Source organism: Acinonyx jubatus, chromosome B4 (genome assembly GCF_027475565.1).
Source record: "Acinonyx jubatus isolate Ajub_Pintada_27869175 chromosome B4, VMU_Ajub_asm_v1.0, whole genome shotgun sequence".
Lineage (NCBI taxonomy): Eukaryota > Metazoa > Chordata > Mammalia > Carnivora > Felidae > Acinonyx > Acinonyx jubatus.
In genome coordinates, this window is record NC_069387.1 from 35,488,130 (window position 1) to 35,511,721 (window position 23,592).

The 23,592-nt window shown below is 48.4% G+C and overlaps 1 protein-coding gene and 1 long non-coding RNA gene across 4 annotated transcripts; one reads left to right on the forward strand and one right to left on the reverse strand.

Moving 5' to 3' along the window:
- The first annotated feature begins 2,415 nt into the window (after window positions 1-2,415).
- On the forward strand, window positions 2,416-9,144 carry LOC128316330 (uncharacterized). The gene is made up of 3 exons (XR_008300038.1): window positions 2,416-2,556; window positions 7,643-7,769; window positions 8,207-9,144. It is a non-coding gene; the product is annotated as an uncharacterized LOC128316330 (long non-coding RNA).
- Window positions 2,902-18,318, reverse strand: WNT5B (Wnt family member 5B). 3 transcript variants are annotated; one of them, XM_027073960.2, is made up of 5 exons: window positions 18,297-18,318; window positions 16,172-16,323; window positions 14,696-14,943; window positions 9,242-9,534; window positions 2,902-4,322 (listed from the first exon to the last, which is right to left on the reverse strand). In XM_027073960.2, exons 2-5 carry the CDS (start codon window positions 16,246-16,248, stop codon window positions 3,864-3,866), a joined length of 1,077 nt encoding a protein of 358 aa, XP_026929761.1. In that variant the 5' UTR covers window positions 16,249-16,323; window positions 18,297-18,318; the 3' UTR covers window positions 2,902-3,863. The 3 variants fall into 3 exon arrangements, with proteins under 3 accessions (XP_026929761.1, XP_053081614.1, XP_053081613.1); XM_053225639.1 differs by lacking the exon at window positions 18,297-18,318 and adding an exon at window positions 17,493-17,850; XM_053225638.1 differs by lacking the exon at window positions 18,297-18,318 and adding an exon at window positions 16,896-17,319.
- Between the last annotated feature and the right edge of the window lie 5,274 nt (window positions 18,319-23,592).

The window sequence follows — 23,592 nt, forward strand, 5'->3', positions numbered from 1 at the left end:
TTCCTGTGTGCATGGGTGTGCATGAGCACGCATGCACATGCCCACACACCCACCCACAGACACACATACACACACTGAAGTTCTCCCAAAATACATGTGACCAGTGTCAGTGGGGTCTGGCTATGCGTCAGAGCCTGTTTTAAGATGGAAATGACTATTTTCTTCCACCTTCTCCGGATCGTGTGGCTCTCTGCCCAAGAAATAGATTTCTTTTTTGATAAGCTACTGCAGTTGTGAGATCTGTATCTCGTGGAGCAATCTCAACCACAGATGTCTTGCTAGCTCCTAGAACTCCAGCAAATGACAAAGCTTAAGTAAGACAGTGAGCAGAGCAGAATTTCAGAAGCAATAACTAATTTGGGGTTTTAATACAAATAGCAGGTTTTGTCTCTGACCTCAGAGGATAGGCAGCGGATGACCACTGGGTTCTCCAAATTAGGGTTTCGAATCCAAGTTCTTGAGAGACTTGCATCAGAACGCTTTTATGAATGTAGGCCCACCCTCATCTTAACCCTGGTTGTGACTGCGTTCCTACCCTCTTATCTACTTTTTTTAAAAATGTTTTTTAATGTTTATTCATTTTTGAGAGACAGAGAGAGACAGAGTATGAGTGGGGAAGGGGCAGAGAGAAAAGGAGACACAGAATCATAAGCAAACTCCAGGCTCTGAGCTGTCAGCACAGACCCCGATGCAGGGCTCAAACTCACGAACTGCGAGATCACGATCTGAGCTGAAGTTGGACACTCAACCGACTGAGCCACCCAGGCGTCGCCCCCTGCTTATCTACTTTTAAGTGGAGGCAGTCAGACATACCTTTCTCCGAATTTTATCTTGAAGACAAGGTGAATACATGCAGACAGTTAAGCAAATATGACCGTACTGTATTTGTAATAGATCTGTAGGTTTCCCCCAACCAGTCTTAGGCAGAAGAGGGAGGTAGAACATCCCAGGGCAAGTCGGTTCTGCTCTATGCCAGAATGCTCTTTCCCCTCTCAATAAAAAGGATCCCTGAGATGGTTAGGACTGCTTGGTCCAGGCATTACATCCAATGCAGTACTCTTTCAGTTAGACTCTAGGTTAACCATAATAAATTTCAGGTACCAGGAAATAATCCTGCACAGTGTTGCTGAGACGACTCAGATGCCTGTCTCCCTGTGGATGTTGGGCTCGCTTTTACTGACCATAGGTCCAGTGTAGTGTCTGGAACACCAGCAGAGGATCCCCTCAGGGTCTTGTTAAAAGTTCAGACAGTTGTTCTGGCTCCACTCCAGACCAACTGAATAAAAATCTCTGATGCTCGAGGCCCAGGCCTCTGCATTTTTGCACACACTAGACTTTGGGACCTACTCAAGATTTGGAGGCCCTTATCTGGAAACCCAGGAGCAGGAGATCTGACTGCCACCTTCTGTTCCTGCTGGAACACTGTGTGGTTCTGAGCAGAATCTCATTTTCTTAGGTTGGTATTTTCCAGCCACATTCCTACAGCATTACTGGTCACAACACAGACAACCGCCAATTCATCAGGATTTAACAAGCATGTAACTATTACTCCATCCCAATCTATTTTGAAGGTTAAATCTTTCCTAACCTTGGTGGTCAACGGCTGCAACAGTCACATTTGTATTGGAACATATGACTTGCTTTCTCAAGAAAACATTTAATATTTACTCAATCCCCTTGCCATGACTCTGCAGGAAAACCTCAACACAACAGGGATGATCTATCTCCTTTTCACGAATGTGAAAGTCACTTTTTGTGGACCAGTTACTCTCACCTAATTTCCTGAAGTTTCTAAAGATGAATTGGATTTCAGCTCTTAGACACTTTGAGCACCTGACATAAGGTAACTCTCCAGGAGTTACAACAGTGATGTAGGAAATAATGCCAGCCAGTGTTTCAAAACCCTTATTGTCATGGCTGGTCTGTGTGACCACGTTAGTTTGGCTAAATGCCAACTAATGAAGATGAGGACACAGCGTTGATCTTGTGTATGCCAGATGAGTTCAATCTCTTTTTCATGGACTACTCATCTTGAAAATGTCAACCAAAGGAATCTGAGTAATAGTGTGAGGAGCAGTTACTAGTGAAATAACCCTAGGTCTGGTGTTCTTTGATGTCGAGTCAGAAGGTTCTTCTTTAGGCACTGAAGATACAAGTAGTATACATGGCCATGAATACCCTCAGACAGAACCTCTTTTACATTGTTTTGCAATATAATTTGTTCATTACAACCCAAAACTCCTTTAATTCCATTATTTCCCCAGAAGTAAACTTTTCTAGAATAAAACTGGTGTTTTTATGTGGTTACTTACTAGGTCACCTGCAGGCTAGCCACTCCGTTGCACCTGGATCAATGTGTCTCCCATAACTACTTCCTCCCGTTCTAGAATATAACATCTCCCTTTGTGGATCACCCCTGAACTCTGTCTCCCTCTCTCTCCCGTCTCCACATCCTGGAGTCCAAGACAGGAGATCGCAACATAGAGAAGGCTGCAGAGAGTGTCCCCATCACCTGTGCTTTACCAGGGACCCAGTGACCAAACCAGGGATAACTGGGTGGGCTGTAAAATGGAAGAAGGGAAGGTAGACATGAGGTTTAAACTGAAATCTCTGAATTCTTTTGCTTATAATTGTGATATTTTTTTCATAATAGTAATACTAATAACTATCATTTATGAGTATTTAACTTTGGGCTAACCCTTGGGAGAGTGCTTAAATGCATAAACTTACTTAATTTTCATACTATTCTGTCTCCAACCACCAGGCTAGAGTTCTAAAGCATTTCCATGCCCTTACCTTCTCCCATACGTGCACCGTGGAGCAGGGTTCTAAGGATCAGATCAAACATAAAAGGAGACTCATGAAACATAATCGTGTGTCCAAAAAGGAAAGGGAGAGAAATTCCAGTGAAGGGTATTTAATATCAGAGAGAAACTGTACATCTGGGGCAGAGATGAAAAGACAGTGCCGGGCCAGCGGAGCCTGACTTGGCCACGCGTCCTGTCATTGGTGGGGCCCCCGTGATGGAGGAAGTGACAGCAACACCCCAGCTGCCCCTCCCTGCGGGAGCACAGTGCAATGTTTGCTTGGTCCAGTTACGCTCCTGGCTCTCTGCAGCTGTGGCACAAATACTCCGTTCACATCTCTCCTAACAAGTCAGGCCAAGGGACTCGCTTTCCCCTCGGCGCAGGGAATGGGTGGCAGGAGCTAGTGAACTGTGGAGGGAGAATAATTCTCGCTGGAAAGTCAGGCCCAGGAGTCTGGGGAGATGCAGGTCTACTTCGTGGTCACCAGTCAGAGATGACATGGGACCTGTCCTCGTTCCTGTAACTGTGGATTCTGCAAGGGTGCACATAAACCCAAGGGTAAGCAAGCCCTGGGCCTCTTACAGAAATGATCGGTTTTCTGGACAAGACCCTGAGGATGCGATGGTTTGAGCTGAGTTCTGCCACCTTGCACAGGGCCTCCTGGCTAACGACGGGGGTCACAGGGCGGCTGTCCACCCAGCAAAGACTCCAGACTTCAGACAAAAGCATCTTCTCCATGTAACCACCATGAGTCTCCTCGAGGCCGTGGTGGCCTGACAGTGAATATCCCCGAGTCCCTACCCACTGCGACGACCCACCAGAGGGAGGGGGAGAATCCCCTTTCCCCACCCACCCAGAGTAGAGAACCAGCACAGTTCAATCCTCAAAGGTCTCCAGCGTCTCTTAAATAAGCTTTTCCTTTCCATTTTCTTCTTTTAATTATTTATCATCCATCCATTTATTTATACAAATATAAAATAGATTTATATAGATTTCTATAATATAAACTTTGTGAGGCAGAGCAGAGGCGAGGCCAGAGGAGTGGGCCCTCGCTGGCTATTTGCACACGTACTGGTCGACGATCTCAGTGCATTTCCTGCACTTGACGAAGCAGCACCAGTGGAACTTGCAGTGACAGCGCTCCACCTGGACACTCTTGAACTGGTCGTAGCCACGGCCACAGCACATGAGCTCGCAGCCGTCCATGCCCTCCGAGGTCTTGTTGCAGAGGCGGCCCTGAGTGCCCAGGGAGCCTGTGGTCTCGTTGCGCAGGCAGTAGTCAGGGCTGGGGTCCACGTAGACCAGGTCCTCCGGGGTGGGCTGGTTGAAGCGGCTGTTGACCAGCTCCAGCTTGCCTTTGCGGGTGATGCGCATGGCGGCCGCGCTGTCGTACTTCTCCTTCAGCTGGTCCCCCACCTTGCGGAACTCGGCCAGCTGCAGCCAGCACGTCTTGAGGCTGCAGGACCCTGAGACGCCGTGGCATTTGCAGGCCACGTCTGCCATCTTATACACAGCCTGAGGGGAGGAGAAACAAGGCAATGAGAGGGAGCATGCTGCTGGAAGATGTCAAGAGGGCGGCTGGGGGTGCCACAGGCCAAATACTGAAGATGGCTAATGGTTGGGGAGGTGAGGATTCGTTTTTCAAAAGTATAGAAAGATCTTTCCAGGATCCTCAGTCACCCAAATCGAAAGTGGATAAAGGGAGCACCGCATAGAAAAACACAGGGGAGGCAGTGTCTGTGTCTGATCAGCTATAAGGATGGCATCTGGTGCACTTGCCCTTTCTACTTTGTCCATTTCTTTTTTGTGCTTTTTTTTTTTGAGAGAGAAAGGGGGCATAAATGAGTGAGGGGCGGGCGAGGGGTGGAGAGAGACAGAAGTGGGGCTCGAGTTCACAAACCGTGAGATCATGACCTGAGCCAAAGTCAGATGCTTAACCAACCGAGCCACCCAGGTGCTCCCTTTTTCCCATTGCTTATTACTTGAAACTTGTTATGATCAATGTGTCATCTTTACCATCAGGAAAACAGGGATATTTCTATCTTGACCAAAGTCTCAGACAAACAAACACAAAACAGCAGTGTCCAGCTTTTGCATCATATGGAATACAATCGGGGAAAAAAAAAATCCAGTCGTACTGCTAGCCTGTCACAGAAACTGCTGGCATGGCCCTGGTTAGCAAAAAGCTCTCTCTGACTCTGCCAAATCCCCTAAGAACTAAACAGTCCCTTTTTCTGTGTTAACATTTGGTCCTCAACTCCACAGTCACAGGGGCCTCGCCACACACCACACGGTGTTTGTGAACAAGACCGTTTTCTTGCACCACAGCACCTGCAGACCCCCCCCCCCCGGAGGGACTGAGTGTGGAGGCAGAGAGGTAAGGCCCTGTGCACTGCAAGAGTAGGTCAGTGGGCCCACTAACAGAGGTGATGTATTTGAAAACAAATCCCTGAAGCCACTGAACCAAAACAATGTGGAGTGGATTTGAACTTGGGTTATCCCAAATCAAAATTTTAAAAGCAGGCGCAGACCAAAAAGCTGCTTACAAAGTGCTTTTCAATGAAAGCATATTGGTGCATTGTGTCCAATAGCCTGGAGGCAGGCCCGGGTGTACAGATGGCAAGATAAAAATGCAAGCCCGCTGCAAAACATTTTCTTATGCCACAGCTATTGTCATGGATGGAGTCGGGACTCATTTTTTCAAGGGTTTCTCTAGGATTTCTTTTCAAGAGTCCCCAGATTGTGTCTTTATTCAGCACTGCGCAGAGACCACTGCAGGTGCAAGAAATAGCTTAACCATCATCAGCTCATCTTACTATTGTCAAAACTCTTCCTGATTTTTTTTCTGGTGTGGAGTTATCCCCACTATTTTGTGGTGGAGGAACTGAAGCTCTAGAGAGGCTCAGTAATCTGGCCAGGGCCACCCAGAAGGGAGTCAGGATGACTAGCACTTTTGCACTCCAATCTTGGGGCTTAAAAACAGCTTAGGGTGGAGAAGGAAGGAGCCTCCTCCCCAGCGTTAAAGGACCAGCACTTGGCTGGCAGCTCCAGGCCCACGGCATAAAGGAACCAACACCCCATTCCAACAAGCACTTCAAAGACAGGGTCTGCAATTACCCTCTTCTAGCACAAATCCCCCAGTCTGAGCCGGGGCCTGACATTCCTCTGGAAATGGTCCTTGGTTTGGAGAGGGAGGTCAGGCATCTGGTGCTGCTGGAAAGAGGAAACATTAAGGGCCTAAAACTGTATACCCCACCACTAAGTGACCAAGGGAACAGGATAAGCATCTCTACTGGAAGCAAACACTTAGGGAGATTTGGAGAAGGAGAGCCGGAGACGACTCCACAGAGTAAGAACGGAGCTTTCGTAAAACAAATCCAAGAGGAAGAGTGTCACGGATCTTCACTATGCAGACATTCATTCCACCCTTCATCTATGGAGACACTGTAATATTTATATATTCAAATAGTTTACTATTGATAATATATATAAGCTCCTTTTACAGGAAAAGGGGGGAAAATCTCAATGTTTGGCCTTTTCTGCTAACTGAAAAAGCAACAAAGTTTTAAAATATTTTCTTGGTTCTACATCTTGCTCCTTGGCAAAGCCCTAAGTCCCTCTTCTGCACTAATGGTGTGACTGAGCTTGGTAACTGATAGGAATGTCACAAGGATTAGGCAGCTTTTATCTGGAAAATGCTTAAGCCCTTGACAAGGCAGTATCAACCCACTGCTCTTGCCATCGATGTCTAGAACGGGGTTACTAGAGACTCTCAAAGGCCAAGAGAAATTGCTTGCAAAGTATGCCCAAGATTTATTCTGTGGCCAACATGTCAGATCCTAGATAGTCTGTTAAAAAAATGGTTTGGGGCTCCTGGCTGGCTCAGTCGGCAGAGTGTGCAATTCTTGATCTTGGGGCTGTTGTGAGTTTGAGCCTCATGTTAAGTGTAGAGATTACTTAAAAGTAAAATCTTTAATTGTCGTAGAATACAAGTGCAGGAAATTTTCGATCCCTGCCGCCATTTTAGTCTTTCTTAAGGAACTGTTTGTGTAGGTGTGAGGAGGTGGGAGGTGAATACCTTTGGCCTCAGATGGTGATTGATGGCAGAGGCCTGCTCCTCAGAGAGGGGAGAAAAAAATAGAGAGGGACAGGAATTCCCAACCTGGAGCAGACAGGAGCAAAGGGAGAGATAAAGGCTGTGGAAGAGGTGTGGAGACTGGAGGAAGGGGGCCCAAAGGCAGGGAGACAGACAGAGGAAGACAGGAAAGGTGTGTAAGTGAGAAACAAGGCAGATGGAAGGAAGGTTTGCCAAGATAAGGGCCAGAACAAACAAACAAACAATTAAGGGCAATAAAATGAGGAGCCAGCAGAAGTGGGGTCAAGACTGTGACTGAAATGGAGTCCAGATTAGGATGAATGCCTAGTCACCTCAGCATCTGCCGCAACGCCCCAAGGATAGCACAGAGCAGAGATGGGAAACAGCCTTCCATGAATTTGACCTCTTCCTAGGAGGCAATACGGGGGCTTTGCTCTGCACATTTGCATGCGCCCACTCATGTAAAGCACAGGGAGCGTTGTTTCAAAGAGCTATAGATGGAATCCCTGACCTCAGGAAGTCACAGCCAGTGGGATGAGGTAGAGTAAGGAATACCTCAAGAAACATAGCAACTGCTCTACTGTGGTTCAGAGGCAGAGAGACTACTAATTATGGGGGGTGGGGAAGATTTTAAGGAGTAGGTGCTGTTTGAAGTGGGATCTTGAAAAATGGATAGAATCTGGGCATTCAGGAGATAAAGTGAAGATCCTAACCTTTTTTGCCAAATGTCTCATGGTAGATACGCAAAGACTGGCAAGCAGACTGCCAAACAGAGACAAAGTCCTGGGGGACGGCGGAAGGAAGTGGCCCCGGAGATGCCCTGAGAACGGAAGGTCATCTAAGACAGTGCTGCTCTCTCTGCTCTGGTTTGTACTGGAGCAACACCCAGAATTCCTAACATCACCACAGATTAATACCACCCCCCACACCCAGATCCATAACCACCCCCCCCCCAACCCCAGATTCAGCCTCCGGGTATGGGCTTTGTAAGAAAGACACTGGCCAAGTAACCAATTCTAATTTCAACTTGACATCACACTATTGATGATACTAATTTACACAAGTGCACCATGTTCTACCAAGCCAACATCACAGATCGCAGTTCCTATAAAAGACATTTCAGTTCCGTTTATTGAATATGTGTTCCTATGAAACATGAGTTGATTTTTTTAAGTTGATAAACTTTTTAAGAAATACATCCATATCCTATTGCAATGAACCAACATTAAATTTCTCAATTTATTTCTTCTCAAGAAGCTGCTGGCCCCACTGTTTAATGGGTTCATCTCTGGTGTCCCTACAGTACCTTGCAAACTGGCTTGATGCAGACCTGAGTGCAGACAGAGCTCCCAGAAAGAAGTCTGTGTGGTTTCCTAAGAGGTCTGCAGTCCCCTGGCCCTGTGCCAGGAGGGACTCCCACCACCCCGTGCTCAGACCTCAGACCTCTCTAGGAGGAGATCTGGACGCACATCCACACTCCCCTGCACACGGGATGTACCAAACCAGCAGAAGGAGAGCTTCTGCCCCAGCGAGCCCTCTGGTTTCCTGCAGCAGAAACAGATCATGTTGGGAGCAGCAAAGGGAAGGGGAGGCAGAGCATGTGCTCAGCGGTGAGGCCTTCATGAGCGAGGGGCAGGCAGAGAAGGCCCGTGCTCCTCAGCACACCACAAAGGAAAGCTAGAGCCATCGCCCAGGTATGCTCTGCATGTGCAATAAACCACGCTCACCTCAAACCCCACATTATAGTTTCCACTGAAATGGAGGCTCACCCAACAGTCACGTCTCACATCACATTGGTGACATAGCCTTGAGAAGGTGGTTACCCATCCTGCTTCCACTCATGCACAGAACTGTGTTTGATGTTAGCACTTGCGTGTGCTTTTGGATTGGGCTTCTGGATACGCATGGTGGCAGCTCTTAAAAGTCAGCTCTGCTTTTACCTGAGCCTCCAACAAATCATAAACCCTTGGCTAGGTCAAATGGCCTAAACTTCCCACCATCCTATCTGCTCACGTTACAAAGGAAGGGCAGACAAGAACTCTACTCTGTATGCCTGGAATCCTGATGGCAAGGAGCCTCCTAAGTCCCATAGGGACAGATGCCCTGTGAAAAATAAATGAGGTTTATAAAAATTACACCTGCATGTGTCCGTTGGGAAACAGAGCCTTGTGAAATGGAATGGGGTATTAATGCAGGAATCCAGGTCAGCCACGGTAGGTAAGAATCACCATGGTCAGACCTACCCCCTTTTTCACAGCCAGGCCACTGTTCCTGGCTCAGTCCAGGAACAAGCCAGGGACCCCACGGTATGTGTGGAGGTGGGAGAGCTCCAGCTTACCCTCCGACCCGCCTCATTGTTCTGCAGGTTCATGAGTACTCGGCCCTGCTCCTCCGACCCCTTGGCAAAGTTCTTCTCCCGCTCGCGGGCATCCACGAACTCCTTAGCAAAGCGGTAGCCATATTCCACATTGTCCCCGCAGCCGCCCCACAGCCAGTCCCGGGGAAGGTCCTTGGGCCGCGCTGTCCGGCTGCAGCCACACGTGGAGAGCTCACCCTCGCGGCACGCTCGGCTGATGGCGTTCACCACGCCTGCCGCGCTCACTGCGTAGGTGAAGGCCGTCTCCCGGCTCCCTGCAAGAGAAGGCAAGAGAGGTGGTGAAGGATGCCAGCTCTCTGGGAAGGCCCCTTCCTTCCTTCTGTCTCTCCTGGACCCAACACCATCGCCTGGGCCTTAATACTCCAGGGGAAATGATGTCAGGAGAAGCACCTTTCACTTCCCATGGCTCTAATGGTCAGAAACTTCTCCTGATAATGAGCATAAATTTGCCTTCTCGGCCCTGTGAACACACACAGTAGAATGAACCCCTCCAGCGTTGGCCCACACTAACATCCATTCCAGGGAAGGGTACATAGCCAGCAGATTCCTAGGAGGCAGACCTAAGTGGAGGGGACAGTGGGCATTAAGGAGTTTATAGAACCTGTGGGAGGAAGATGAGACAGAGTAGCAATCATGGGACCAATAGTAAGACTGTATCCTAACACAAACCTCTCCCTCACAGATGCCAAGTTCTCACCACTCTATGGGCCATGCATCTGCCTTTTTTATTGCTGCCATTATCTAGCTAGATAGTGGCAAAGACCAGGAGTAGAAGTGAACCCGAATTACAATGTCCAGGATCATCCAAGCTGTTTCCCTCTGTCTTCTATGGGGTCCACACTGCCTCCCAACTCATGAGCACTGGGAAACCACATCTATAGGACCCTCAGCATGGTCTCTCCAAATATCCAAATCACTCCCATTAGAAAATCTGAACTGTATTCCTCTAACCACTTAAAAACTCATATGATGTAGGAGCGCCTGGGTGGCTCAGTCGGTTGAGCGTCCAACTTGATTTCGGCTCAGGTCATGATCCCAGGGTTGTGGGACCGAGCCCCACATCAGGCTCAGCATGGGCTGTGCACTGAGCATGGAGCCTGCTTGGGATTCTCCCTCTCTCATTCTCTCTCTGCCCCTCCCTCACTTGCATGCACACTCCCCACCCCCAAAATAAATAAATAAACTTAAAAAGAGATCTTACTGAGATTAACAAAACAAAACAAAAACACAAAAAACTCCTGTTATGTTCCACTTCAATAAAAAATGTTATGAAAAAATAATATTCAGCCACTAGGGAAATGCAAATCAAAATCACAGTGAGATACCACTGTGCACTCACGAGGATGGCTATAATCAAAAAAGCAATAGTAAGGTGCCTGGCTGCCTCAGTGAGTACAGCATGTGACTCCTGATCTCGAGATTGTAAGTTCAAGCCCCACAGTGGGTGTAGAGATGACTTAAAAAAAATAAAAGCTTTAAAAAAAAGGCACTAGTAACAAGTTGGTGAGGATATGAGGAAGCTGGAATGCTCATGTAGTCCTAGTGGGAACCTTAAGCTTTGGAAAACAGTCTGGCAGCTCCTCACAAGGTTAAACACAGAATCACCATATGACCTAGCAATTCCACTCTTAAGATATATCCAGGATAAGTAAAAATACACTCACACAAAAACTTATACATGCATGTTCACTGAAGCATTATTCATCATAGCCAAAAAAATGGAAAGAGCTCATATTGTCCATCAGTGGATGAATGGGTAAACTCAAGGTGGCATTATCCAAGCGGTGGAATATTATTTAGCCATACAAAGTAATCGAGTGCTGGTACAAGCTACAATGTGGATGAACCTTGACTCATTATACTGAGTGAATCACTTAACATTTTTTAAAAGATTTTATTTTTCAGTAATCTCTACACCCAACATAGGGCTGGAACCCACAACCCCGAGATCAAAAGTCACATGCTCCACCAACTGAGCCAGCCAGGTGCCCCTAGCATTTGGCATCTGTACTGAACCAGATACAAAAGACCACATAGTGTATGATCTCATTTATATGAAATGTACATAATAAGAAAATTCATAGAGGCAGAAGATTTGTGATGGCCTAGGGTTTCAGCAGAAGGGGAGGGAGGGAGAGTGATTACTAACGGGTATGCAGGTTTTTTCATAGGGTTACGAAAATGTTCTGGAATTGGACAGTGGCGATGGTTGCACAATCCTCTGAATATACACCAACCTGTATGTACTCTTTAAAATGGTGATTGTACAGCATGTGAATTCTGTTTCAGTAAGGCTGTCATAATAAATACCACTCATAAAAACTCAGGTATGGAAGAAAAGGGCTAGGTTCTTAGCAGGAATCTGAGATCCAATCTTGATCTCAGGGATTAAACTAGGCAGAATCTTCTGTTCTCTATTTCCTCCTCTCTTGAGTCTTGTGGTCAGAAGCAGACATCCCATAATCCTGTCTTGGCAGGTGGACAGGGAAGTGGCCTGCATTCATCAATAGGTCTAGAGTGATCTCTCAACTTTGCCCTACTTCTCAATTGTCTGGGCAGGACACGGTGAAGCTTGCAACCAGACCAGACTGGGCAAGTCAGTGTTTCTCAAGTAACCAGGGGTCAGCTTCTGGTCAGATGTGGACTAGGAGCCACGCAAGAAAAACCCAGGTGATGCAGGAAGTCACTCTCATGATTCAGCCATCAAGCTCGACATGTAGTCAGTGCTGAAACCACTGGAGCTTTATCTAATCTAGGGTAGTCAGACTATGAGAATGAGCAACCAGGATGCTAGGGTGACCAAAAGGCCTTTAGGGAGGAGGGCCTAGGTCCCTCTTTGAGGGAGCCATGTCTAAGAAGTCTTGCTAAAATGGAGCCTCAAGCCCCTGACTGGGCCTTCTGGGACAGGAAGGAGCCTCTGATCTGCAGCCCAATGACAACCCACCCACCGTGAGTCTTCCTTTCATGCATTTTTCAGGGGAGCAGGCTGGATTTTCAAGGCAACCCACCCCATCCCATCATCTATTAATGACTCTACTCACCAGAATATTCTTTCTTACAGTAAGTTGAAAAATGCCTCCCTATAACTTCCACCCACTGGAGCTACACTGTCTAATCCCTTTCCGTTTGACAGCCTTTCAGCTTTTGAAAACAACTGATACGCCTTTTATGTTTTCTCTTTTCCAGGCTACACGTCTGATTTCTTCCTCAGTTTTTTAGGAACTGAAAAGCATGCTTTTCAGAGCCAAATCACTCCTCCCAGAACTGCCTTTCAAAATAACGTACCTGCAACTGAGCGTAATACTGCAGCCACTATGTGGTCTGATGGTCCTGGTCTGTCCTGATGGTTTCAGATCCCAGTCTGTCCTCGGGTGGATTAGCTGTCCTTGCAATTACTCTGCCTCTTTTGGTTGGGGGCATCATTAGGTACTGAGTGTGGGTAGCTCTGCATTCAGGGGGAGCATTTGGGTCCTCCGACAGGCCTGGTTAGTACAGACCATAGTGCCATTCCCAGAAAGCAAGACATGATGCAAGGCTTCAGAATGGACGAGCAAGGTGGGGAGTTTCTCTATATGTGGAACAACTCAGAGTGGAAACTCAAACCATCTCAAGTAAAAAGTCTAAGAAACCAGCAGCCATGGAACTGCTGGAGATACCTGCCATCTATCCCCTAGAAGGAGACAGCAGGACAGTTCCATGCTCTCTGTCTCTGCTCCACACCCACTGCCAGGAAGGTGCCCCCATGTTCCCCTGACCAAGGCTGGGGGCAGTGTCAGTAGCTCCCTCCAAGCTACTCTGCTGCCCTCTGCTGGTGGAGTCTTGCAGCAGCTTCAAAAAAGGCAGGACTTTCTGGGAAGTTGTAACACAAGATAGCAGACAGAAGACTCACTAGGAGCCACCCTGGGCCCAAGGGGATGACTGGAGGATAACTTCCTGGGTAGTGTAAGTCTGTCTGCAGGGAAGCTACAAAAAGAAACTGTGGAAAGAAGGCAAGCAGAGGGTTCCATTTGTAACAGAATAGCATACAGAGACAATGGTAGGATCTGCTTTCATAGGTCATTCCCCCAATCAAATCTGGATTCTTTCCTGAAGTAAAGCTCAATTCTTGGCCTTCACTCAAACAAAATTACACATGAAAAGGATCTAGCCAATGTCAAGCACACATGAGGTCCCAAAGAAACAGGAGTTCCCTTACAGTGATTAGTGGATGCCTCTCTCTGTACCTGGGTCTCCTACTTTCCTCCCCCAGAACCCAGAGCAGGCAGTGCTGCTAAGACTTCACCATATACCGAGTGTATTTAGAAGAATCAATAAACTACAAACAATTCTCACTTAACCCAAGTCCATTCTTTTTTAGGAAAACTGCCTGATAAGACTGTTGCAGGAACACATGAGAATTCCTTGTATGGCCCTTGAGTGAATACTGAAGGAAGGAAGAGAACAGCACGGTTCAGAGCATACTTTCCCCTGGTCCTCGCTTGTCAATATAGGGCAGGGGAGGTAGGGAAAAGGGTCAGGAAGGAGAGGTCTTCCAAACACCCTGCTTGCTGCTAAAAGCATTCTTTGGGGAAAACTCAGCCTCAGGTAATTCTGGAATGCCATCCTTGGAGGAGAAACTTTTTTGGGAGAATGGCAGACAGAAGAATACAGTGCTCTAACACCTTCCTTTTATGGCCCTGGGGATCAGACCCAGTAGAATAGGGCCGGATTTCTCAATTTCTTGCCAGGGAGAGGAGGATTGCATTTCAAAAGGACCTAAAACAATTAGACCCCAGATCACACCTCCATCCAAGCAATAGGGCAGCCAGAGGGTCCAAGTGGGAGAGGGGAAGGGACAGGAATCCAGGAAGAGGTGGCCTCTCCTCTTTCTTCTGGGTCTGTCCCCTTCCCCCACTTTCACACACATCCCCTTTGGAATGAAAAAGCCAGGACTGGATCTGGGTCAGGTTAATGATAGCTATCAGCAATTTGGCTCAAAGTTTCTATCTCTCTCAGGGTCCAAGTGGAAGAGGCAAAAGTCATACAGGCTTTTTTGGTTTTCTACCCAATGCTGCCACCGGAGCAGGAGCACGGGAGCTGCCCTGTGCTGGGGCGAAGGGCAGTGGCGGCAGGCAGTCTTGCTAATCCACTCTAACTCAGCTCGGCTGTTCTGCCACCTTCCTCGAGTGAGGAAGTTTGGTTGTCCCAAACAGGATGAGGCCAGCAGCGGAGCACCAGCTGAGCACTGAGCTGTGCCACCCACACATCATCCGAGACTCTGCTTCCTGAGTGCTTCCCCGTCGCCTTGCACACTGCTTCCCAGCCTCGAGAGAACTGGACGCTTGTGAGGGCTCTCCGCACCAGTCCCGAGGTACTTGCACCCAGGCCGGGTGAGCCCAGTTCCTTTAGCCAGGCGGTGTCTGGGAGGCCTCTTACCTATCTGCATGACTCTCCCAAAGACAGACGTGTTGTCCACGATGCTGCAGTTCCAACGCCTCTGCCGGAACTGGTACTGGCATTCCTTGATGCCTGTCTTGGCTCCCTCCCCTATGTAGGCCATGTGCTCCTGGTACAGTTGGCACAGCTTTCTCTGGCCAGGGGACAGCCCGGGAAGCTGGCTGCACACGGGCTGGGCACCGATGATAAACACCTCGGGTCTCTGCACCGGGTTCACAGCTAATGACCTACAGCAGAGATCCAGAAAGCGGAAAAAAGGCCAAGGAGTGAGCATATGCCATGTGCAGCATTAAGCCATTCATTCAACGCATTTATCACACACTTTCTTTCTGTGTACAAGGCCCTGTACTAAGGGCTTGGGAAGAAAAATTGGTAAAACAGAGCACCTGCCTTCAAAGGGCAACGGAGGAAAACTGAGGCACGGCCACAGATGACGCGTGAGATGTCAAATGCCAAAGGCAGACTTGAACTTCTGCATCCACAGTGATCAGATAGAGAAAGAGCTCTTACAGCTGGAGAGAAGCTTTTACAAGGCGATGGTGTGAACCGGGTCTTAAAAGGGGGAGGGAGGGGGACAGGCAGAGAAGGTGACAGAGAGGGCAGAGGACATTGATTCCAAGCAGAGGACAGAAACGGCCAAACCTCAACAGGAGAGCACGTGACTTGTTCAAGGGGTAGGGGCGACTTGTTCACTTTAGCCCAAGTGCAGGATATGTGATGGAAAGCGAAAAACTCCTTGAAATAGAACTCCCCTTATGCCTCGAAAACAGAAGCCAATTTTCATACATCACAACATAGTCTAAATGTTTTCACTTCCATATCCCACCCACAAATCCCCTAACCCACTCTATCAGTTCACGGGCTCTCCCTTTGGCTCCATCCTCTACCAGATATAGTAAAGTGTTCAGTTAAATTTGCCATCAGAATAAAAATGTGAGCGGGGCGGGGGGGGGGGTGCAGACCATGCAAAATAGGTGGGGTGTGCCTGCCATTTCCATGTTGACTTGGCAATGACATTAGTCTTCAAAACACAAAAGAAAGCCACGCACAGTCCTGCATATCTCTCAATTTCTCATCTGGTCATCAGACTTCTAAAATAGGAATTCTATTCTCCTTGCCCCCACCAGAAAAAAAAAAAAATCAATATCCTTATTGATCCAAGAGCAACACAAGAGCTATTTCTAACAACCCATGAGGACGGAGGAAGGTCCAGGAAAAGGGGAATGCAGACAGGATCAGAGGAAAACACCAGATGAACTAATCCTTTATTCTTGGTGAACCTTTACCTCTGGGGGCCTGTGAGAGAAAAAGCTGTCCTAGTTTTCCTGGGATAAAAGCAGTCCTCAGGATTCCTACGAATAAAGGAATGATCACAACACACGGTGACCCTTCTCCACATTTAATTACCAAAGGAGGCGTAGGTTGTAGAGAAGGACTTCAGCCCCTCTCACTCACCACCAGGAGCTGGCTTCGGCCGGAAGCTGAGCCCAGCTGGACAGCAGTGCAGCGGCGAGCAGCAGCAGACTGGGCATGGTCGGCCTCAGCCTCGGCCCTCCCCAGTGCCCTGGGAAGACCCCGGGGGCAGTCGGCTTCTGAAATGGGGCTCCCTGGAGAAAGCAGAACAGAGAGAGAATCAATGTGGAAATGGAGCAGATGAGGCAGGACCAGGGGAGAGGAGGAGGGAAGCACAAAGGATGACCTCTGGGTGGGTCTAATGTCAAGTTCTGCTCTCCCCCCCCCCACCTCCCCCAAAGAAATTCAGCCTCTTTCCAACCTCCATTTCTTACTGCTACTCTGCTCACCATAGGAGCCGCCAAGTCTCTTACCCCAAACTGTGGGAACCCTACTCAGGACCTAATTCCAAAGGAAACAATGAGCTGAGAAACTAGAAAAAAGACATGAAAACAAGTCATTCCAAGAATGGTGGCTCCGTGCACCATGAAGGAGGATGCTTTGGTTGCTGCAGCAGACACCTGCCGTTCCCCAACATCCAAAGATACCAGGGTATCCATCGCCTCCTCTTTCTATGTCTCACTGCAGTCAGAGGCTCTCCTTCGCGGGCTAAGAACAATTGGTGAGTTGGATTTACCTATAGCCAAATAGGTGTCTTCCCTCCCAATCTGTACTCTTCTCACTCCAAGAAAGTTCCCACATTCCAGCATTCCTACATTCCCATTACCAGGAATATAGCAGACAGAAGGGCGAGGATTTTGCACCTTCTCAAGACAACTTCTCTGAGAAATGTGAAAGCCACAGCCAGCCGTGTGCCCCTAAAGCCCCTGCGGATGAGGCGGTGTCTTCCTGGGTGGCCTCTTTTCCCTCCTGTGCGCTGTGGCCCTGGAAGGGCAGCCAGGAGCACAGACAGCAACAGTGGGGCACAGCCAGCTTTGGTCTGCAACTTTTGCCTCAAATGTCTGTGCCCAGGACGCATCTTCCAGAAGCAATGACCCCTTCCCTAGTAGCTCAAGAGCTTCCCACATCTTTGCCATATTTTTTGTAACTGACGCCTGTGCCTGTATCCGCGAAAGAACAACTTTCCTCCAGCCCTTGGAAACATACGAAAAATCGTTGCTTCTGGATCCTGGAGTAAGTCTATAAAAACACACCCCCTCCCATTCACCCCCCACCCCCATCTCGTTTCTCCCTTAGCTTCCATCCAGGGCGTGACCCCACATCCCCAATGAGTCTCCTTCCCAGGACCCCTTAACACCTCCGACTCTACACGCGCAAACACACATCGGCGCGCACGCTCCACGCCGCCCCCGCCTCATCTCACCGCACTGCTCCCGCAGCCCTGGGTCTCCAGGCTCTCCGGGAGGGGGCGGCAGGTGCTTCGGGTCATCAGCCTAGGAGATATTTTTGTCCTGGGGCCACCAAGAGAGGAAGGTGGCCTGAGCAGGATCCAGGGAAGCTGGGCCACAGCCTGGTCCCCACCCCCTTTTGGTTTTCCTTCGTGAGATCTCAGCTGGGGCGGGAGCACCAACAGGCAGGTGTGTGGGGCCGGCAGGGGACAGATCAAAGAAGAAACTTGCTCCTTTCCCCTTTGTCATGCAGAGCCAGCTCGGAAATGATCCGGCCTCTAGCCCGGCTGACTAACAGCTCCCCACACCCTACTTTCCTAACAGACCTCTCCTCCTCTAAAGGATGCCCCCTCCCCCTCTCCCCTCTACCCCCCATAAATCCTCCCCCTCCCTCAGGGCAGGAGGTCTGTGAATGCACCGACTGGAACCAAGAGAGATGGAGCAGAGATAGGGCTGGCACCAGAAGCTAATGGCTTTATGGAGGGGAGGGAACCAGGTCCAGAGTGGGGAGGACCAGAGAAGAGCTTCAAAGAGTTTCCTTGTGCAAACATCCTCAACTCCACCTACCAGTCCTTCTTGGGGACTGAGGAGTCAGAGCTGCCCCCATTCCCTGTGGTCCTCCTCCCTCCCCTACCCCTGCCCTCCCACCGCCCTGCCTCTTGCAAAGCCCCTGCTCCCGCCTGCCCCACATACATCCTCATACATTTCCACTGCCAGAGTGCTCAGTTGTGTCTCCCCACGGGTGACACTTCTTATCCCCAGGGATGCCCCCCTCATACCAGCGTCTCTCACTTCTGTCACACCTTTTCTTCAAGCTCCTGTGAAATCTTTCTGGTTCTGCAAATCCTAGGTTCAACTGAGGCCATGGCCGGGGGGGGGGGGGGGGGGGGTACTGTTTCTGAGCCAAGGACAGGAGTCAGTGCCTGCTAATGGTCACTGTGGCTTTGACTCCCCAGTGACAGGCCAGCTAAGGCCAAACTTCCCAATAGCTTCTAATCCCACCCCTCGCAAACAAGAGCTGAGACCGGACTCAGACACGGACTGAGATAGGACTCACTGCTGACAGCTGTTCCTACCACCCTGTGCTCTCCATCAAACTCTCAGCTCATTAAAAAAAATATATGTTAAAAACTTGAAAAAGAAAAGAAAAAAGATGGTAGCACATATGGGGACTTCTTTCTCTGTCTTCCAGATACATGACACCTGAAACTGAACCCCAACGCCCTCCCCCCAGGATGCTCTCACTCAGGATGCAGGCAGACGTGAGCTGCCCTCTGCATGGTCACAAAACTCCAGGGCCACTCTGCCCTTACTTACATTCTTTGCTTTCCTTGTGCGCAGCTAGGAGGAGAAGAGAGAAGATTGGGGATTGGTTTCATCAGCATGGGCAGCATAGAAACTTCTGCCTCAATCCCACTGGGGTGGAAGGAAGCTGAGCAGGGACTCATGGTTTGGTCTTAATGAGTGAGACACATTGAAAGCTCGGTTTGTGGGTCATTGGTGAGTTTTACAGCAGGACTCAACCAAGGGATGCTGTCCTCTGCATAGGAAGAAAGAGCTAGTAAATACTGAAAAGACAGGGAAGGGAATTCCTTGTGCTGCCTTTTGTCATAACTACAGATCTCCTCAGAGAACCAAAGCAGCTCCCCTTCCTAGGAGAGGTGAATGTCATGTCAAACAACAAAGTTAAGCACGAGAGAATCCAGGGTCTCTGTCCTTCAGTAGTAGAGGTTCAGGGATGGGAGAGATGCTTCCAGAGGGCCAGAAGGAGCTGGTCAGACATCTGCTCTGCCCTACTTCTTCAGTCAGTTATTCATTCATTCATTAAAGTCATTAATCAGATGCACACAGGGGGCCTAGTATGTGCCAGCTACAGCTCTAAGTGCCAGGGATATGGCAGGGAACAAGTGAACACCCGATGTGTTAGGGGACAAGGATCAAGAATAGTAAGGGGTGATGGCTTACATTATTTAGGGTCCTTTATGGAATCTAAGGAAAGCCCTACTCTGCAATGTCTGCCCAGCCCACCTCTCTTCAAACTGCTGTGGGGACAGGCAGGTGGCGAGGGGGTGGGGGTGGGAGAGACGCCGCTGCACATCCCAGACCCTGCTGTGCCATGTGTGAGGTCCCTTACTGAGATGTGATGCCCACCTTTACCCAACCAGAGGGGTGCATATTTGAATACAGGGCTCCAGGTCCTCTTCCTTTTGCTGGGTGGACTCAGTCACCAATTTGCATTCCTTTAAGTGGCCACATGCAGTTAGTCCAGAGATAGGAGACCAAGGAGAGAGACGTGGGCAAGTGGGGCTGACCCCAGCCACGCTGTCCTCAAAGGGACACCTCCGTGCTTCCACACACACACCTCAGAGCAGTCAGCAAGGGCTGAAACCATGAGAACCCCACCCAGTTGGCAAGGGCTTGACATGGTCATGAACTGTTCACAAAAGCCACCACCACCGGGTGTTCAGGACTGACCTGCCCCAGAGCCTGAGGACTCAAGTGACATACAGGAGTCGCACATGAAATGGTGTCACATCCCACACCTGCCCTCTTGCCCCAGACAGGCACCTCACACCTAGAAACGTACCCAGAAATAACCAACAGCCTCCATGGGAGCCTTTTCCTGGTTGCCACTGGCTAATTCTTTCTGTGTGACCCAAGGAGGAGCTATGGAATGTGTAATTACAAAATACATTTGCAGGGTGCCTGGCTGGGGTCACTAGGTAGAACCTGGGACTCTTATTGTTGGGGCTGTGAGTCCAAGCTAGAGTGTGGACTCTACATAAAAAATACATTTATAGGGCGCCTGGGTGGCTCAGTCAGTTAAGCATCTGACGTCAGCTCAGGTCATGATCTCACAGTTTGGTTCGTGAGCTTGAGCCTCGCATGGGGCTCTGTGCTGACAGCTCAGAGCCTGGAGCCTGCTTTGGATTCTGTGTCCCCCTCTCTCTCTGCCCCTCCCCCACTTGCACTCTGTCTCTATCTCTCTCTTTATCACTATCTATCACTCTCTGTCTCTCTCTAAAAAAATTAATAATAAACATTAAAAAATACATTTCCAATGTTGTTAACATTCCTGACATAACAAGAGAGACCCTCTTAACAGTCTTTGGGAAGGGAGTGCCTCCTTTTGTGACCTTTTAGCTGCACTCATGTCCAGGTATCTGCCAGTTATTGGATGATCTCCATGGCGGTGCAGGGGTGGGGGAGGGAAGGGACAGGAGTGATAGACCCTTCTCCTCTCCCCGTGGCTGCTTTTACCACTGTAGAGAGAGATTCTTTTTTTTTTTAATGTTTATTTATTTATTTTGACAGAGAGGAAGAGAGAGGATCGCAAGCAGACTCTGTCAAGCGCAGAGCCTGATGCAGGGCTCTATCCCACAAACTGTGAGATTATGACCTGAGCTGAAATCAAGAGTCAGACCATTAACCAACTGAGCCACCCAGGTGCCCTTGTAGAGAAAGATTCTTTATGGATCTCAAAACACTTGACAAGCACCTCCTAAAAGGCACTTGGTTCACATATTTCCTTTCCCTGTTTTCAGGTAAGTGCTCACCCTCCTTACACAGACCAGTTCTCTGTGGTCTAACCCATGGCTCCCACATAACCCATGTTAAAATACTAATCCTAAAATACTAATTGTGCATCTTAGTATTCCCATTTGAGGACCTACAGTGGTTCCCAGGTCTTCAATCATTCTAAACTTCCCAGCCTGGCATCATTTTATATTTCATCCTTCTCCTGAAATTCCTGCTATGGGATATCTTTTCCAGTCTCCCTCTGCTCCTAGAATAAGCCCTCTTTTCTCTCAAGCCCTCCTACTGATCCTCTTCCCAGGATGCTTTCTCATCTACAGCAATACTTCCAAATCCGTGCTCAAGATTCACTTCCTCCATAAAGCTGTCTTTGATTAATCCCACGCCATGAAAATCTTTCCATTGATTTGGGACTTCCTCGGCACCTGTGAAGACAGGGAACTAGTCTGCAGCACCCCATCCCACACAGGCTGTCTTGGTACTGTGCATATTTCTTCCAGTAGATCCAAAGCTCCCTGAAGGTCAGAACTCACCTCCCCTACTTTCCTGTATGCCCCCATTGTGGCTGGTATAGTTTTACTAGACAATAAAAAAAAGGCTCTTGGTTGATAGCCGGTGACAATACTAAATATGAGCGAACACTTAATGACACTTCCTACATGCACTGAGCCAAACATTTTACATCCAATTCTCCCATTTATTCTTCACTAAAATTCTATGTGGTATATGCCATTATTATCCTCACTTTGAGTATAGGGAAACTAAGGTATAAAGAGGTTAAGAAACTTGCTCATACAGCAAGTGAAGGCTAGACCCTGGCTTGGAATCCAGATCTTTCTACTTCTCCCCAAACACAGGCAAATATATCCCATGCTTGGTAGTTCCCCTGTCACTGGAACATAACACCTCTCCACTTTGTTTTTGTTCTTCCCACCATTGTCCTGCTACTGGGGCTGTGAACAGTATGACTGTCAGATCACAACATCCTGATATATAGGAAGTAGCACAAAAAGCAATGTTTATCAAAAAAAGGCTGATTGCAAAGTTACTAGTATAAGTGCGCACACACACACACACACACACACACACACAAAGTGTGTTTGGGGGGAATCCAGACTTCTCTTCATCCAAAATGATATCTGGATTGTGAATAGGTCTGGCTGTTTAAAGTTGGAGATACTAAAATAGAAAAATAGAGGAGCCTGGGTGGCTCAGTCAGCTAAGCATCTGACTTCAGCTTCATGATCTCATGGTTCTTGAGTTCAAGCCCAGCGTTGGGCTCTGTGCTGACAGCTCAAAGCCTGGAGCCTGCTTCAGATTCTGTGTCTCTCTTTCTCTCTCTCTCTCTCTCTCTCTCTGTTTCTCTCTGCCCCTCCCCCACTCACACTCTGTCTCTCTCAAAAATGAATAAATGTTAAAAGAAAATTTTTTAAATAAAATAAAACAGAAAAATAGTTTTTAGAGAGCTGGAGTTTATGTATATGTTGGGTGGGAAAAGACAAACCAAGAGATAAACATCAGGAAAGACAGCATGATGTGAGGTGCTCATGGGAAACCCTGGCAGAGGTGAGGAGCAGAGTGGTTATGTGAAGAAATGTAAAGTTCGGAGAAAGCATGGAAAGAAGTTTTAGATGCCTCATAGCAGAAAAGCTAAGGGATTATGTCTATTTGAGAGCATAAAATTGCATTACCTTTCAATGACTATAGCTACCTAGAAGCTCCTTTCAAAACTCATATTTGACCATGTGACTCCCCTGCTTACAACCCTTCAAAGGTTCCCCACCTCCTAAAGGATGAAATCAAAACTCCTCACCACATTATGCAAGGCTTTGCAAAAATCTGACCCTTGTCAACCTTTCCATCCTATTTTGGTTTTCACTTTGTGCTCCAGAAACTGCAAACTGCTATGTATACTTCCTTACCCACCCCTCATGCTGTTTCTCCCCTCTGTGCCTTGCTGACTTCTGGGAATTGTTCCCTTCTCTCTGTGCAGATCAGGCTCCTTTGTCCTGAGGTCACACCTTCAAAGAAACTTTCCCTGCCCGTCCTATCCAGAGAATGGCTCCACCTCCATCATCCTCTCCCTAGCTTCTTCCATGTTTTTGTCACAGCATTTACTATAAGGCGGCATAATTTGGCATGCTACCCGTTTATTTGTATTTTGTTTCTTTCCAACGGTCTTGTTCACCATTTTCTCCCCGGTGGTTAGCAGCGTACCCCAAGGGTAACTGGAAGGTGCTCAGTAAGTCTTTGCCAACTGAACAACAAGAAAAGCCCTCTTTGGCTCCCACGAAAATAGAAGGCAGGCCATCAAGGCCAGCCTCTCATGGAGACAAAGGAGCCCTTTTGGCTTCCATATGGCCCAGCCCACAAAAAAGCCGTTTCTACTGATGTATCTATCCCCTTAATTGGGGACAGAAAATTTCAAGGTGCTTTGAGAAAGGTAGGAGAGGTACTGCAATAAATAAGGACTTCAGAGGCTCCCGTGTGGCTCAGCTGGTTAAGCATCTGACTTTGATCTAGGCTCAGGTCATGACC